Raw genomic sequence first — 17020 nt, 5'->3', positions numbered from 1 at the left:
TAGTAATGAACTGAAAAAATGCTGGAATAAAAAAATCAAAATTTGAATGCTTAACAGCGAATGTCAAGACCACTAGAAGATGTACTATTCCGTGACTATCAAGTGAAGACATTGGCTGCTTTTTTGCATAGCGATCCGAGCTTTACTCCTCCTAATCTGGTGATACAAGGGCAGAGTAGTAGCGGTAAGACCTACACATTAAAAAAATTCTTTGAGGCAAATGATAACCTAGTGAATGAATGGCTGGAGCCTATAGAACTGGTGAGTTGGAAACCTTTGATGCAAGCGGTGTTTAGAAAAGTTCAGAATGGATTGAAGTCTTTATACCCCGAAATCAGCATACAGGAACATGATCCGCTAGACGTGGAAGAACCACACCTGTTGGTGAAGTTGTTGCATAGTTTATTCTCACAATATGAAGAGCAAGGAGACAGATTTAGTTTTTTTCTCATATGTGATGGGTTTGACCAACTTAGTGACTTGGATGCTGCTTTATTTCGAAAGTTTATTAAACTCCATGAGCTATTACCTTCACATTCGAAAGTTCAGCTGAAATTCATATACACAATACAAGAGTCTTCCTTTGTCGAAAAATATTCGTCCCATTGTCTGCCGCTTATTGTCTTTCCCCGGTACACTGTGAATGAAGTAACAGATATTCTAATTGCAAGTAAAGCAGAAGAGTTGGTATTGAGTGACGCTCTTCGAGCGCGAGTGATAAGTGAAGAAATAACAGAGTGTACTGACGAGGAATTCTTAGGGGTTTCAGTGAATTTTATCCGACTTATTGTCCAAGCTTTCCATTCATATACTGGTAATAATATATCAGCTTTGAACGACCTGATTGATTTTAAATGGGAAACTTATGCGGGAAGCATCACAAAAGAGAACATATTTGATCCCTTGGCACTTTATAGAGCTGCAAACTCGGTTTTCTCAAGCACAGGTGATACATTGAGCCCTGAAGAGTCGGACGCACTGGATACTACAACTGAATCATCACAGGCTTACGAGCTATCGGATATCTCAAAATATTTACTGATTTCAGCATATCTATGCTCATACTCAGAGCCTAGATTTGACAGTAGTGTCTTTTCCAAGAAATCGCATATTAAGACTGGTAGGTCCTCCTATGGCCGAAGGAAGAAGATGGAGACCAATCCCAGATACTTGCAACCGTCGATATTCCCTTTAGAAAGGTTGCTAGCCATTTTTCAAGCCATATTTCCTGTCGAGCGAAAGGCTGAGAGCGGGTCGCTGGCCTTCCTCAAAGAGGAACCGTTGATTAAGGCCAATGTTGAAGTTTTCCAAAATTTAGCCGAGTTGCATTCCTTGAAGCTTATATCAACGACGGTGGGCAGAAATATTGACTTCTTAAACTATAAAATCAAATGGAGGGTCAACGTACCCTGGGAAATCATAAATGAGGTGGGCAAATCAGTCGATTTCGATGTCGGACAGTATTTTGGTGGACAAGAATGACGTTCAGCAAACAAGACGTCGGAACACCTTCACTTACGTAACTATATAGTTTGACAATCATATGGCGGTCGCTTCGAGCGAACGCCAATTACTTTCAACTTTTTCCTTGGACTGGTCTCCACGGGAAATTAACGTTTAGTGCTTGCAAGTTGTTAAAACAAAAGGCTAAGAGATATTCTAAAATATATCAGGATTATTGCCACACCAAAGCAGCAAGAAGTTGTACCATACGACTTAATCAGCCAAGGATGTCCGAATGGAACCCCAAATCCGCAAAGAGGCGACCTCTGAACCGAACAAATGATCAAAATGTGCATCAAGATGAGCAGGCCTTTGAGGGCATCAGAAAGAAGCCTAAGATTTCTTTAACTGGGTACGAATCTGACTCTTCCGATAATCATGATAGCGATGATAATGTAGATACCATCGAGAAAGATGAACCCCAACATGCAAATAATGATGAAAATGACATGTTTGCAGTCGATGAAGATGAAACCGTCGTTCTCCCAACAAGGAAAGCTTTGTCTGCTAATCAAGAACTGGATTACAATCAGTTTAACAAAGAAAATATCGAGGACATAAACGGTCCTTCCGAGGCTGGCCTATATGATGATGACAACAAAGAGGTTCAAGTTGAAGCATTTAACATTGAGGAAGAGCGAAAAAACGGGTATTTCGATAAGGAAGGCAATTATGTGGAGACACAGAAGGATGAAGATGATGCCATTCAGGATCAAGATCTCTGGATTGACGATGTAAAGAATGTTGAAGAGGTTGCGGCGTCACAGAAATTGGCCACTACCATTAAAAAGAAAAACCAGAAAACTCTACAAGAGACTATGAGACATTACATGATTGACGAAGCCTTACTTAGATTGAAGTATTTTCTTTGCGAGAAAGAAACAGTCATGGAAACAATGATAAGGTTAAACAAGTTACGTAAAATGTCCGAATCTTCCAAGGAGTTCATAATAAATTCAATCGAATTGCTTTCAGACCTCATCAACATTCTAGAACAGAAAGGGTTTGATGACGTTTACTCGTTAAAACGCTCGGACGTCGTCAAACTCTTGAGGGAAGAGAGCCTAGGGGATTTCCCGCTAGATGACGACTATAAAACGCAGTTGTGGAATTTCAAGTGGTTCAGGAAGCCACAAATTGTGCACGGACCGTACACGAACTATCAGATGCAATACTGGAAGCTGTCCTACTTCAAAAACAGCGTAGCCGTACGGCTGCGAGACGAACCAGACAAACCCCAGAATTGGCTTCACATAGATAGCATAACATTCATGTAAATTTCAAAAATCACCAGTCTTGCATTTGATCTCGTACCTCGGCTTCGCTCTCTTCGTTGTCGACGTAGCCTTTCAGTTGACCAGCTATGATCATTGAAACTTTTTCCACTTTATCGAGTGTTAATGGATCTTTCATCTTATTTTCTGTCTGTCTTTGTAAAAGTAACAAAATTGTTCTCAGTTTATTTCTAATCTTGACGATCCTAGCTTCATACTCAGCAACATTCGCATCATCATTGTCCATCTTGATATCTGCCAATAATCCACGCACGGTTTCGATATTCTTTAAAATAGAGGTTCCTGGCGTTCCACAAGTCTCAATAACTTCAATAAGCCCTTGAATTTGCCCTAGAATCAGAAATCGTTGAAACCCTACCTGCAGTCCATATTGCTTGCCCTCGGTGAAATTGTGTTGGGCCTTTTCTTGCGCACCTTCCTCGTATCCCTCTTGATAGTATTGCTCTTCCAAGCCTAGCAGATAGTCAGTATCCATACTCGATATCTACTAAAGTCTCTTTTACTAGCTGTTGCCTGTTTCGCTGTATTTTATAAGAGATGACTAAAGGCTTCTCGAAAAGCGTAAATCATCGTGAACTTTGTAAATCCTTAAGAATCCATACACAAACGAACTATGCTATCGCTTAAACTATGCAAAAAATACACAATTAATGGAAGATCTATGATAATCTCAAATTTGCTTACCTGACTTGACCTCTTTACCAGTTTTCTGAATCTTTTCCAATATAGTCTCGTAAGGTAAAGTTGTGTAAACGTCTACAGTTTGAGAGTCAAGTGAAGTCTCAATCTTGGAGACATCCGGTTCAAGCCTAGAAAGTACTTTATTGATTGCATTGGAACATCCAGAACATGACATGACGACATTGAATTGGTAATGATTTTGTTGCGACATTGAAATAGTTGTATGCTCTTCAATTTTTACTAGTTGCCAAATAAACCTCCTCTAGTTGTTTTGAAGCTTATATACTACACTCAAATCCGACTGAATAAAGAGTTCTCTGGTTGAAGTCTTGCTCATGTTAACATCGAAGTTTAAGTTGCACCCCCTCCACGATCAAACCACTCTTTGAGAATCACGTGCAAGTGAAAGGTATGATGAATACCATCACTTGAACCATATTTATCCATCAATGTTAGCGTTTCTGATCTCGTATATGTCATCAATCGCATTTCTGCGTAATGGCGTTTCAGCAAACAGCAGAACAATCCACTGGACCAGCTCGTCGGTGGTGAAAAGGTAAAAATCTCCGTTATAGAACATCTCCATGATCTCCTTTAGATGCAACGGTAGAAACTTGCCGATGATGGCGAATTTTTCTCGGTTCTCTCTGTAATCAGTATGGCCATTAAGACCACTGATTTCTGTCTTGGAGTACACGAGTGAAATGAACTCAGACAAATTCTCTGAATTTCTCTCCGAGATAATCTTGCACTGTAGGATGTTGTCCGTTATACAGTCGTTGTATAGGAACTTTAGGAAACTTGTAAGGCAACGGTCACTGTCAATTTTGCCTACTCGTGCAAGCGGTTTGAGGATTTGATTTTGAATGAACGGTATCAATTGATCGATTGTAATGGCCCAGGACGGGTCCATTTCATTTTCTGATAGTTCATCAAGCTGCCCACAGACTAATTTATAGACAATCGCTTCTCTCGATTTCAAATTGAGCTCCAAGTAATTGTGTGTCAGTTCTTTAAAACGTGATAATGATGGATCCTTTTGAAGGAGATATTTCATGTCCAAAAACAGCTGCCACCAATCTTCCTTGAAATGGCGTTCTGCCATTGCCATTATCAAAGTTTCAAGTACGCTCTGCTTGTACCTATAATGATTTTTGTCTAATTTGGCGTGATCCATCTCATGGCAACGTCTTCGGAAATTATCGACCAGCTGAATGATTTTCATGGGCAATTGAGAAACTTTACGTTCTGGGGCAGTATCAGTGGAACCGCAAGACTTCTCTTGTTCTTCTTCGTCGTCGATGTCGACATCCCAGGCTTCATCCCAAGCATCATCTGCGGCTTCGCTATTTGTTTCCTTCTTGGACTTGCGACTACTAGTGTCTTCATCAGCTTCATCCAAATCTAAGTCAACGTGCTCGTCCCATCCATTGTCTTCGGCCTCTTCTTCCCAAGTCCAATCATCCGCTATTGATCTCTTAGATGACGATGAAAATCTCTTCGTTCTGACAGTAGTCTTTTTTGATGAACCTTTTGTAGGCTCAGCTGCCGTAATGGTTGTTAGAATACGCCAGTTCTTGGATGCGAAAAATGCTCTCAATTCGGTAAGTTGATCTTGGAGAATCTTGTCTACCTGTAAATTGGTAGGGATGTCGCTATTACTAAACAGTCTCTCCAATTCTGAGCCGTTGTAACTCCAAATGTCAGAGTTTTCTGATAGATCTTTCAATATCAAATTTATGGCCAGACTTTCATCCCTCAAATGTGTATTTTCAGGGCGAAATATGATCGATGCATTAGCCTTGATGCTTTTCATCAGCTCGGTGGATATTGACGGGCCCAGTCGTTCAGCTAGTATTTTCTTATCCTGTGAAACAACAGTCTCAGTTAAAAATTGTAAAACGTTCTTGAAAGAGGATAAAGTCTCTTTGAATTTTTCATCACCTTTCTTACTTGACTGCCTGAACTTGAGCGTCTTATTATTATCTTCCAATAAGGCTTCACTGCTTTGCGCAAATATGCAAGACTTAATTAGGTTAGTAACTCCTGACAACTTGACATACTCTTTCAAAATGAAGTCCAACTTGGCTCTGACTGTCTCTTGCATAGTCCCTAGGATCATATCAGAGATTATCCACGACTTGGGGTCCAGATGGCCTTGTGGGAAATAGAGACTTACCATGGATGCCATAAAATCAACGTAGTCTATATCGACCCTGTCATTACCGAATGCCACCTTTTCTTGGAAGGATACAAAATCACTACCGATCTTCCAAAAGCCGTCGTTCAAAATCGAGTACAATGAATTTACTAAATCCAAATGCATATTATCCACATACGTGGCAACTGACCTTTGTAATCCATAACTTTGACTGAGAATTTCAGAGAAATCACGAAGTTTCTTACGTAAAGTTTGTAAGGAATAAAATGAGTTTTCAAACTCCAACAAGTGTAGATTAGTCTTGAACTCCAACACCAAAGAAGGAACTGTTTTCAAAGCTGTATATTCACGTAACTCACGACTGAGTCCCATTTCTCTCTTCAGAATAGCGTCAGTATCTATCTTTGAAGGTTCACGAAGTTCATCATTGATTAGCACTGGATCATCCTCCAACTGATGCAGAATTCCATTTCGATCGGCCAAGATCTTCTCTATCCGATCAGAGGCAGAGTCTAACCTAGTAGAAGCCATAACAACCCACTTGATCGATGGATTGAGTAGAGGTGATCATACTTGATCACAACCCTTCTTTAAGACATCGCTACAAAAATTATCACCGTAAACGTCATAATACTACTAAGAACTTCTATCAGTGCTAGTCCATACGATTGTCGAGTCAGTTAAATTGATGAATGTTGGATAGGAAATCGTTGTCGATCATTTGTAGATCTGAGTGAGCTGAGATATGGTTGTCATCATATAACAATCGGGTGGACTAACAAAAAAAAAACAAGATATAGGAAGCGAATTTGACATCAATATCAATTCATCAGGTCCGGCAGTAGCCTTACTGACATGTACGTAGATGAACAGTGAGTGCAAAATCGCTTCCTATACTTTCTTTAAGCACAGTTGTAATTAGATTTCTTGAGAGTCGGCTCTTTTATACGTCAAGAGTTGATGAAAAAATTCATATCACCCGCCTTGATGATCTTTACTTGTTAGGGCATGCTATATAAAAAACCGAGGTGAAGTATGCTCATAGTAGTAGATCACTCAGCCTATGTAGTTCGTCGCTGCAGCTACAGCAGTAGTCTTGTAACTTGGTGTCATTTTTCCACAGTTGGGAGAGCTCTTTTTCAATGGCATGACATTTGTCTAGTTCGTTAAGTAGAAAAGTTCTGTAATTACCTTTTACTAGTTCTCTTTCCATGTTTTGTAGGATCTTGAGCTCTACCAGTAGGTCATTTCTCCTTTCGGCGATCTCTAGCCTTGAAGTGCCAAATCTTTGGTTCTCTGCGGCATGAGATTCATTGAATTTTTGGAATGGTATGTTGTCGGTTTCATAAGCCAAAGTCCGCGATAAAAGGTCGATATCTTTAATGCTAATTGCTCGTTGTACCGAAAAATCATGCTTTCCCTGCATGTAGTCGTGGAACACATTCTCGGTTCTCCTTGCTGCCCAATATGCGATGGTTGATTTACCGGATAAGAAAACATTGATGATGACGGATGCTAACAGGCCAAATAGTAGGTTCTTGTTGATATGCGTAATGTTGGAAATCGTAGTGAGAATCAAGCTAAAGACGAGCCTGATGAATAAAAGCGCAAAACTCGTAACTCGGTAAACCAGCAGCTTCAACAAAAGTTTGAAAAGGATAGAAACGGTGTAATGAACGATGTTTTCTCCTTTATCCGGTGAGTTTGAGGTCTTCGTGTCTTGGGCTTCTCCAATATTCGCAACTCCGATCATACCGCAGAGCTTGATTGCCTTGATAACTTTTCCATGTTTACCAATCTTTTCCAAGTAATATCGAATTATTTTTCTGAGTAGGAGATATTCTTTGTTCGTTGAACGAATGGCCAACTTTAAAATCATTTTTTCTATCATGGATTGACTTTCCACAACTTTCTTTGTTTTGGCGTCGATGAACTCAACTTTGTAGTATAAATACAGCAGGGAGCCTGAAGCAGACGGAAGACCACTATTAGCTGATGATTCGTGTGCTTCCACAATGACGTACTTCGTCTTTATGCGCAGAAGATGGCACAAAGGAACTTTGACAATGACCGGATCTTGGTCAACTTCATAATACTTATTTTCGATGGCTTTGATTAATCTCTGATTGATTGTAAACAGCGGCGATTTCCCTGTATGAAGGTTATTCAAAAAATTGTTAGTCATATTCAAACGAAACTGAAGGGCTCGGACCAGCTGAATGTTGCCATCTGCTGTACTTTCCTTGATCCAATTCCAGCTAATATTGGAGTTACTATCTTTGTTCGATAGGAACAAACTACGCGGGAAAGCGCTTGAGTTATCTCCAAACATAACGTGCATTAGACCTTTACAGGGAATATCGTAAACGTGGTGATACATCAGTGTGAATTGGTACTGAAATTCTTTGCGTCGTTGCATTGTCTGCGCAGATGTGGCATTTATAGACCAGAAGGATTTAGAGAGCTCATTGGAATTGCTGCTATCGATTCGAGTACTGGATTGAATGAGGGGTCCTTTTGCTTCATCCAGTTTTTCAGCTCTTCTTTTCTCTTGAAAATCACTGTCGATTTGGTCCAGTTGTCGTAGCATGTCTTCTTCACTTCTAGGAGCGCTCAGCGCAGTATTCTCCAATAAACACTGCAGCTTAGTGGCAATCACTCTGCGATCCGTGAAGAAAACGTGGAGTTTCAGCTGAGTACCATCGACTTCGTAGAGCTTCAGCGAAAAGTCGGACGTGTTGTCCACCTCTACAGAGGCCAAATCATTCAACCTTTTATGAGTCAGACAGATGAAACCCATGGAATCCATATAACAAAAAATACGATCTATTGTGACATAGCAAATGGCAGAAAATTTCTGTCTCTTATTTGGACACCAAAAAGCCGTGAAGTTGAACAGAAGTAGGTCAGATGGAAACTTCATAAGTTTTTCGTTGATGCTGAAGAAGAGACTTTTGAACTGGATGTCTTCAATCCTTCTTTTCTCCGGAAAAAAGTCTGGATAAGCAACAGATCCATCAGGTGTTACACCATTAATTAGCGGAGTTCGCTGTTGACTTTCGTAAAAAGTTGCGTAATCATTCCAATTAGCAGAACCCCAGACATTTGCTAATATTGCACTCGGCAGCCAGGGACCTTGTTTGTACAGATTTCCCAAGATTGCCACTTGAGTCATCTTAGTCGAAATGGGAGTCGAAGCCATCTGAAAATGATAAAATTTGCGCCCAGGCACAGACGCTAGGTCGAAATCTGTCAAATTTCGGTCCAAAATCTCAAACAGGTTTAAGCTATTCTGATCATATGTCGTGATGAGCTGGTCAACACTTGTTGTTGTACTCGAGGCAAATTCAAAGTATTCTGGTGAAAAGCGCCTGAATGCATTATTATGCTCGGGGCTGTTAACGTCTGAACGCACAGCATATCGCTGAGCAGCTTCAAAAGCAGTCAACCATTCTTTCAGATCTTTGAGACTCTCTGCTTGTAAAACAATCCTAATCTGGTTACTTCCGACTGATTCAGAAGTCTTGCCTTCATTAATTTTAATTTCGAAGCAAAACCTTCGATCTTCATCCAAGTCGTACCTTATTGCAGCCAGAAGAACACCGAACTTATCACTCTCCTCCACATAGGTCTTGGAAGGCGACATCAGAAACAGCCCAAACACCGAATTTCTCAAGAAACACCACCTGCGGACCCAAACCTGCCTGCTGGGTGTCCCCACTGTCGTCTTCATATACAGCCATCCTGATTTTTCGCGGGCAGCTAACGGTTGTTCAGCCTTTTTAGCCATTAAACTGGGAAAGTTGATTTCCTTGACGTTATAATCAGAAATCTCACGGGAAGGAGTAATCTGGGCCAAAGTGTAATCTGTCACCTGCTGTTTGGCCTGGATTATGTCCTTCTGCATAAGTTCGGCAGCCTCAATGGCATTCAGAACCCATGCAGAATATGACCTGAGGTTTTCTGTGATCGTTGCTGTAAGATCGACTTTCTTGCCAATGTCTTTAAGCATAAAAATATCGTTGTTCTCAACGAGACCTGTAGCTTGCAACAGAAACTTATCTAAACTTAGCTTCAGTGTTGATATAGCCCCAACCAGCTCTAAAGACATTTTCAGGTAAGATTTCCTCACTTCGTAAATTTGGAACGCCTCGTCTCGTATTGCCGCTGGCTCAATGCTCGTGTTCGATACTTTCATAGCATTGTATCTTGCTAGCATAGTGTCATACTTAGCCTGGATCTCTTCAAAGTCCAGCCTCCTTGCCTTGTAAGGTTCGATGGCATTATTCATAAGTTCTAGAAGAGCCTTGGGATACCCGCTATCAGCACAAGAGAGCATTTTTAGGACTTTTGTTGAGAAATCAGAATATTCATTGTTAAAGAATTCAACAAACAGTGGTGTGTAGGACTGATTGGCGACGAAGCCATTACTTAGAACCACCGGAGGTGGCAGCAATTGGGTTAAAAAGGTTTGTTGAGCCCTCTGGAAGTCCCCAAAACTAGCGGTATACCGATTTTCAAAAAACGCAACACTCCTTTCAATCCAATCCTCAAACGACTGCACTTTGTTATGGAAGAAGTTCACAGATGCTCTGAAGGATGGGGTATCAAGCGATGCTTCCTTAAACGCGACAGATACAAGCTTCAATTTACCCCATTCTAACTCTTTTTTCGTCTCTACCATAATAACACCCACAATGTGTTCATTCAAGCACTTCAAACTTGCACAAATTCTCGCTGGCTCCTTACTTTCTCTATATGTAAAAGATCCTTTTATTGTAACTATAGGAATTGTTTACCAATTGCGCCTAGTGAAGCGCAAGCAAAACGCTGAAGTTCAAACCACTGAAAGTGGCTTTTACTAAGCTTTTACACTGGTGGAATGAGCATTGTAAAACCAGCTAGTAGCATTAGAGCTGGCAAGCTACGAAATTCTTCAACGGTCTAATTTATTTTGTGCAGTGGTCTGAATATCTACGAATTGAGTTTACATTGACTATAAGAAAGCTTCGACTTAGTTACTTTCCCATATTTACTTTCTATGACTTTGGGTTAAAGGGTAACATATCGATGCAAGTTCATCAAGAACTGTAGGCGTTATCGCTCAGCAACTACTTTAGTAAGCTCTTAAAGAAAGGCAAGCCTACAAAAAAAGATAATGGAATTCAGTGGAAGCTCGATAAGCAATGGTATCTAAACGATATTTACGCGAGATGACTAATAAATAAATATCAACCATATAAAACAGGGGTAGATATGGCTAGCGTCAGTGGTCCGAACCTATTACTACGACCGTACAAGAAGGACACTACTGAGAAATAGTAATGAGTGAAAAGCTAGTTCAGCAGGTGAGATTAGGAAAGAATTCTGGGTTGAAGATCTCGCCCATTCTAGTGGGATGCATGTCATATGGCTGCAAGCAGTGGGCTGAATGGGTTCTGGAAGATAAGGAGAAGATTTTCAGCATCTTAAAACATTGTTACGATCATGGATTGCGTACTTTTGACACTGCTGATGTTTACTCTAATGGAGCCAGCGGGCGTCTTGTTGGAGAATTCCTAAAAAAGTACAACATTGATCGGGAAACTGTGGTAATTTTGACCAAATTGTTCTACCCGGTAGATGAGAGCCTTGATCTCAAGCATGGTGGCACTTTCGATGAAGAAGAGAAGCTTCAACTCACTCACCACAGAGGTCTATCTCGTAAGCATATCATTGCGGGTGCAAAGGCCTCCATGGAGAGGCTGGGAACCTATATCGATGTCCTACAAATCCATAGGTTTGACGACGAAACTCCAATGGAGGAAACGATGAGAGCCTTAAACTATGTGGTGGACCAGGGTTTTACTAGATACATAGGCGCATCAACTATGCGAGCCACGGAATTCGCAGAAATGCAATTTATTGCGGAGAAGCATGGTTGGTATAAGTTCATCAGCTCTCAGTCAAGCTACAATCTTCTATACCGTGAAGATGAACGCGAATTGATCCCGTTTGCCCAGAGACATGGCGTTGGGTTGATCCCTTGGTCGCCAAACGCAAGAGGAGTGTTGACAAGACCATCAAATCAAACCTCGGAAAGGATAAAATCTGACCCTACTTATAGTCGTTTGGGCTGGAATGCTCTTAGAGCCAATCAAAAGGAAATCGTTGATCGTGTTGAAGAAATTGCTAAGACGAAAGGAGTCTCTATGGCGGTAATCTCAATTGCCTGGGTCTTAAGCAAAGGTGCTTATCCAATTGTTGGGTTGAATTCTATTGAGAGGGTGAACGAAGCCTTGCAGGCTCTAGATGTAAGATTGACTGATGAAGAAACGACTTACCTCGAAGAGAAGTACTTGCCGGTCAAACCTATGTGAAGTGATCTTCCAAAAGTCCGATTGTCATTTTGCTTATATACATAGTTTTTCTCACAAAAGATTCTAATTCATTGATGAAAGTGGGAATCTTTTAGTCAGATAATTCGCGACTGCATCGCACTCTTTCCTGGGACCACGGGTTGTTCAGGCACCAAGTAAGGTTATCATCAAGCGAGAAAGGATTCTCCAAAGATGATTTTCAGTGGTACCTTAAATGGAAAAATAGTAATCCATTTCCCTGCTCATATAGCTGACACCAGCGCCTCAATTATTGGTGAATTCGCTTCATCACTCGTACAGAATTTTCTCTGACATTCTAAAAGCCTTTCCTAGCCAAATTATCGGCTATTTGAAGGTAGAAATTGAGTATATCAATCTCGGGTTTTACAGACTTCCCGGCAGAACGATTTGCATTTTCGAGAAGCTTCCCGATGTCCTTTTGAAGCTTGTTCCTCCAGTTTATTTGATCCAGATGGTCAATATTTGTCAATGTACCCATGTATATACCCCACTTACTACTCTTCACGGTAACCATACCATCGTTTGGCTCCCCATTTGTAGCATTGTAAATGATCTTCCATGGCACAACAAAAGCGCTATACCATCTGGGCTTGAACCATGATCCGTAGGAGTAATATGATACTTCCGGATCGTCGGGCGTTATTCGATTAAAATAGCTCATATATTGAGTTGTTAGCTCGTAAACGGATGGCGGTAGTACCTGTTTGCTGGCATCGATTGGCGCAGCAGCCTTTAAATCTTCAAATTGAGCCACCACGTAGTCAGCCATCTCCGATCCGCGATGCGGTGTGGACACCGTCGTTAAACTTAGAACTTTATAACTCTTATTAGGTATTCTTGATATCAGATATCGACAATCTAGACCTCCCATCGAATGTGCGATTAAGTTTACCCTTATAGGCTCATTTTCGCGGAAAGAAGCCTCCGAGTCAACATCATCTGTATTATAAACTTGTCCCTTCTTAGCCGTTTCTTTCAATTTCTTGGTTTCATGCTCTAGAAATGCGTTTAATGTCACAGCTCGCTCTTCAATGCTACCAAAACTGGCGACTTTTGATGTGATTACGGTACATCCTTTAGCTTCAAGCCTTTCCTTAACACCTATCCAATATTCTACCTCTAGAATACCCTTGTTCCTACCATCTTCATCGTACTCCGTAAAATAATCAGAGTTATTGCCCAATATGAAATTGCTAATCATTTGGGTTAGTTGAAATAATGAAGGAACGAGAATTAATTTGTCAAAACCTGACAAGCCATGGCATAGCACGATGGGATTCTTGGGAGCCAGGTAGTCGTCTCTAGTCGGAAACTCTGACAAAATTCGATCCTTTTGTGGGGTTAACTTCTTGCACAAGAAAGCATCGTAAGTGTCAGTAAAGAGTTGTACCAGCGGACTATTGGTATTGGCACTTAGCCATGAAAATGAGTGCAATTTCTCCTGATTGTCAAGATGGGAAAGTACCATTAATAGCTTCGAAACCGATCTTGAATTTTTTACCCTTTCATGATGATTTACTTGTATATAGCAGAGATCGAAGATCGCGCTTAGAGCGTAAGAATAAGAACAACTAATGAATGCTGCACTAAGCCGATCGTTTAAGTATGATTAAACCAAACATTAGTTATCTGGCGTATCGTCTTTGAATGAATGTCCAAATAAGTGAAAGAAATTAATTCTCGTATGTTGATTGACTATTGCAGTTAAATCAAGCGGAATTAATAGATTGCTTGATAAAGGTTTGGACCTCGTTACTGCAATGCGTATGATGCACGTACATCGAAAACTTCGAATAATGGAATGCTCTGTATAAATCTGATTATTACAAACTCGCTAGCGTCTTTGATTCCTACTAAGACTTTGGCTAAAATCTACTTTAATCCGCTTGTCATCGATTAATACACCGTTCATATTCTTATAGGCAGATTCGCAAGCTTTGCGGTCGTTGAACTCGATAAAACCATAACAGAGTGAGCGACCACTTTCTTTGTCCCTAACTATCTCTACCGAATGAACTTCACCAAATCGGTGGAATATTGTAGCTATGTCTTTTGCCTTCGTCGAAGGATTCAACCTGCAAATGAAAAGTACTCTTTCAGAAGGTTTTATCCCAACACCAGGCACATCACCCATTATTTCCAATGACAGTTCCTTCCTTCTAATGTATGAATGAATCTCCTGCTTCTCGGGATCTAGATGGAATGTCTTTATAACGTCCTCAGGCAACCGAACATCCTTTGATGGTACTGTGATGTTCAAAGTGTGGAGATTAGGTGGATCAGGAAATGGATCGTGAATAACATGCATTTTGCGTATCCTTACGTCGACGAGAGGCCGTCGAGTACTATCGACAGCCATTGCATTAATGAAATCCAGCGTTTTGATGGAATCTTGGAGTACAGTTCCAAAGAAGATAATGTCTTGAAACTCTTCCCTATCGTCATTGAGGGTCAAGAGCGCTTGAGAGCCAATCAACGTCAGAGAGCCATTGGGCTGACGCGAAATCTTCATGCCTAAGCGACCCTTACGCACCTGTAAAAACCCATTATCTTGGTCGGCGGGATCTTTGGTCGTTTTAATCAATTCTGGTCGTATCTCGTCAAGATGATGTGATCGAAGCACCCCTTCAATTGAAGTGTTATGAACCCTTAGTTCTTTTCTATCTTCAAAGCCTACCAAAGGATTACCAAATTCAACAAGTCTATCTTTATGAATGTTGTATAGGCATTGATATTGGTAAACATTTGATTTGCATAACTTGAGGAAGTTATAAGACTCAATCTGGAAACTTTTGCAATCCAACTCGACCACTACATCGCCAATAGTGGTTTCTATTAGCACACTCATATCAAGTGAGCAGTAAGAAAGCCTCGTGAGTGATAGGTCTTCAAGGTTTTATCTGTCATATCAAAGGATTCGTCATATACTGAACTCTCATCACCAATCTCACGTGATGATGAGCTATACATCTATAAGAGTAAAACCATCGCTCTCGAAAATCTTCAAGGGCCTGTAGCTTCTCTTTACTTACCGGATTCACCTAAAATACCCTTGATCAAGTTCTTGACTGGTGGAAAATTGTTGATAATATTCACGCCTGCGGATCTGAGAGCAACAACTGGAGCGAAATCAGTGCTGTAGATCTTATGTAGCTTGTCCACAATCCCAAGAAGCATGTTGTTGATAGGGTAGCGTTCAGCCCAGAATGGTTCGAGACTGAGAAGCGAACCAATGTCAGACCCTCTTGATGTTGCCCTCTCTAAGGCATCGACAAGGGCTTCGACATCACCTTGACCCATATTCAACCCCTGACCCGCCAGCGGATGTGTAGTATGAGCTGCATCACCAACCAGCGCGATACGCTCCCCACAGTACGTATCTGCATGCGACAGTTTCAATGGAAAGCGAGCTCTGCTTTCACTCAAAACGGTGGCTACTTTCGGAGGATATATTTCGTCAACGAGCTCTTCGACTTGTAATGAATCATAGACTTGTTCAGTTCTAAAGTTCACATCCTCGATTAATTCCTCGGTAGACATGGTTCCATTTTCAAGCTGCTTATAATAGAACTTCATGTCAGCGTCTTCAAGCACAAAAGCTGCATTCACCAGAGCAGTGAACTGCTCGACTGGCAATGAAGTCAGCAATTTGGACAGCGGTTCAGTAGTACTCCACACTAATGTGGCGTTTTCTCCTGGCAAAGGTAAATGCGCGATAGGACCAGTTGGTAAAAACCTTTGCCAACCTCTGATCTTGTAAGGAGGGTACTCTAACTTCATTGTGGCTACCACGCCGAATCTGTTGTAGAACCAACCACGGGATTGAATCTTGGAGAATTTTCTAACTGGAGAATTGAAACCATCAGCACCTACTAGTAATCTTGTTTTGTAAGTCTCGCCATTATCCAGAGTAACAATTGGCCATGATTTGATGTCCTCCGGATCACTATACTCGATGCTTGCTACTTTTGTCTTATCCAATAGTTGAAACGCTTTAGGATCTGGTTGAAGATCAGAGAGCCTTTTCAACAGGGACGATTGAACATTCAAGATCTCAATCATGCAAGCCATTGTATCCCGCTCCATATCCAAAGTAGCGGTTGAGCACCCATCTGTCACATACAAACCATCATAGCTCTGAATTCTGTCCTGCATCAGGCTTGCCCCGGCTCTATGTTGGAGAAAGCTCCTTGACGGAGGTGTTAAACTGATGACACGATTTGTATACTCATCTGGAGGATTGTCATAAAATGAAGCAACTTTACCTTTCAGATCACCGGCGTCTACTAACGTAGTCGATAAGTGCTGTAGGGTTGGTGACGACTTGATGGCAGCCGCAAGGGTTAGACCTGCGGGTCCACCTCCAACGATCAATACATCCGTTAATTTAGGAGATTGAGCAGCCGCAGTAGCAAGTCTCCTTGAAAACTCTTTGGAAATACCAATTGGCCTTAAGAACATTTCGAGATAGCTTTGTGAGAGCATTTTGTCTAGTACAATGCCTAACGAAATTTCAACATTTAATGCTTAAGCGAAAAGGATGGAGGGCGATATCGAACACATACAGAGAAGGACTAAATAAGGTCAACTCAAATATATTCTGTTCCTTAATAGTTCAGGATTGATTGGCAAATCATCTTATTTGGCCTGGCTGTCTAACTAAATTCAAGACTTAACTAGCACTTTGTGCTGAACCCTGTAGATCAGTTTACTGAACCTCCTCAAGAGCCAATGAGCAGAACAGATATAGAGGATCAATGATTCGTAATTGATCTGAATTGAAGTAGGTAGTTTGTCTCATATCGGCATCTGGAAGCTGTTGTTATTCATTCATTTGAGTGAAAAATCTATTCGGTTCATCGAATCACTCGTTGAAGAAACGCACAAGAATTGAGGTGGATAGAGAATAACGTAGATTCTCAACCTCGATATTTAATTCAAGGTGTTCTGTAACAATATTCTGGCACAGGCTAGGAGACCTCACAGGGACATCGCCTTTG

The 17020-nt window shown here is 41.0% G+C and overlaps 10 protein-coding genes across 10 annotated transcripts; 3 read left to right on the top strand and 7 right to left on the bottom strand.

Annotated features, from left to right (window-relative positions):
- Positions 1-60: 60 nt before the first annotated feature.
- On the top strand, positions 61-1482 carry ORC5 (origin recognition complex subunit 5; the record flags this gene model as incomplete). The annotated part of the gene is made up of 1 exon (XM_003680659.1): positions 61-1482. The coding sequence occupies one exon, from the start codon at positions 61-63 to the stop codon at positions 1480-1482; it is 1422 nt and encodes a 473-aa protein (XP_003680707.1).
- Positions 1483-1730: 248 nt separating this feature from the next.
- Positions 1731-2780, top strand: LIN1 (U5 snRNP complex subunit LIN1; the record flags this gene model as incomplete). Its single annotated transcript, XM_003680658.1, has 1 exon — positions 1731-2780. One exon carries the CDS (start codon positions 1731-1733, stop codon positions 2778-2780), a length of 1050 nt encoding a protein of 349 aa, XP_003680706.1.
- A 10-nt stretch (positions 2781-2790) lies between these two features.
- On the bottom strand, positions 2791-3273 carry LTO1 (ribosome biosynthesis protein LTO1; the record flags this gene model as incomplete). Its single annotated transcript, XM_003680657.1, has 1 exon — positions 2791-3273. One exon carries the CDS (start codon positions 3271-3273, stop codon positions 2791-2793), a length of 483 nt encoding a protein of 160 aa, XP_003680705.1.
- Positions 3274-3468: 195 nt separating this feature from the next.
- Positions 3469-3690, bottom strand: ATX1 (copper metallochaperone ATX1; the record flags this gene model as incomplete). Its single annotated transcript, XM_003680656.1, has 1 exon — positions 3469-3690. The coding sequence occupies one exon, from the start codon at positions 3688-3690 to the stop codon at positions 3469-3471; it is 222 nt and encodes a 73-aa protein (XP_003680704.1).
- Positions 3691-3918: 228 nt separating this feature from the next.
- Positions 3919-6171, bottom strand: DSL1 (Dsl1p; the record flags this gene model as incomplete). Its single annotated transcript, XM_003680655.1, has 1 exon — positions 3919-6171. The coding sequence occupies one exon, from the start codon at positions 6169-6171 to the stop codon at positions 3919-3921; it is 2253 nt and encodes a 750-aa protein (XP_003680703.1).
- Positions 6172-6679: 508 nt separating this feature from the next.
- Positions 6680-10324, bottom strand: SIP3 (Sip3p; the record flags this gene model as incomplete). The annotated part of the gene is made up of 1 exon (XM_003680654.1): positions 6680-10324. One exon carries the CDS (start codon positions 10322-10324, stop codon positions 6680-6682), a length of 3645 nt encoding a protein of 1214 aa, XP_003680702.1.
- Positions 10325-10964: 640 nt separating this feature from the next.
- Positions 10965-11999, top strand: TDEL0C06010 (aldo-keto reductase superfamily protein; the record flags this gene model as incomplete). Its single annotated transcript, XM_003680653.1, has 1 exon — positions 10965-11999. One exon carries the CDS (start codon positions 10965-10967, stop codon positions 11997-11999), a length of 1035 nt encoding a protein of 344 aa, XP_003680701.1.
- Positions 12000-12315: 316 nt separating this feature from the next.
- TGL2 (triglyceride lipase) lies at positions 12316-13488 on the bottom strand (the record flags this gene model as incomplete). The annotated part of the gene is made up of 1 exon (XM_003680652.1): positions 12316-13488. The coding sequence occupies one exon, from the start codon at positions 13486-13488 to the stop codon at positions 12316-12318; it is 1173 nt and encodes a 390-aa protein (XP_003680700.1).
- A 366-nt stretch (positions 13489-13854) lies between these two features.
- TDEL0C05990 (uncharacterized protein) lies at positions 13855-14868 on the bottom strand (the record flags this gene model as incomplete). Its single annotated transcript, XM_003680651.1, has 1 exon — positions 13855-14868. One exon carries the CDS (start codon positions 14866-14868, stop codon positions 13855-13857), a length of 1014 nt encoding a protein of 337 aa, XP_003680699.1.
- A 176-nt stretch (positions 14869-15044) lies between these two features.
- Positions 15045-16481, bottom strand: COQ6 (putative N,N-dimethylaniline monooxygenase COQ6; the record flags this gene model as incomplete). The annotated part of the gene is made up of 1 exon (XM_003680650.1): positions 15045-16481. One exon carries the CDS (start codon positions 16479-16481, stop codon positions 15045-15047), a length of 1437 nt encoding a protein of 478 aa, XP_003680698.1.
- Between the last annotated feature and the right edge of the window lie 539 nt (positions 16482-17020).

This window comes from Torulaspora delbrueckii, chromosome 3 (assembly GCF_000243375.1).
Source record: "Torulaspora delbrueckii CBS 1146 chromosome 3, complete genome".
NCBI classification, from domain to species: Eukaryota; Fungi; Ascomycota; class Saccharomycetes; order Saccharomycetales; family Saccharomycetaceae; genus Torulaspora; species Torulaspora delbrueckii.
This window is presented reverse-complemented; position numbering and strand designations above follow the sequence as displayed.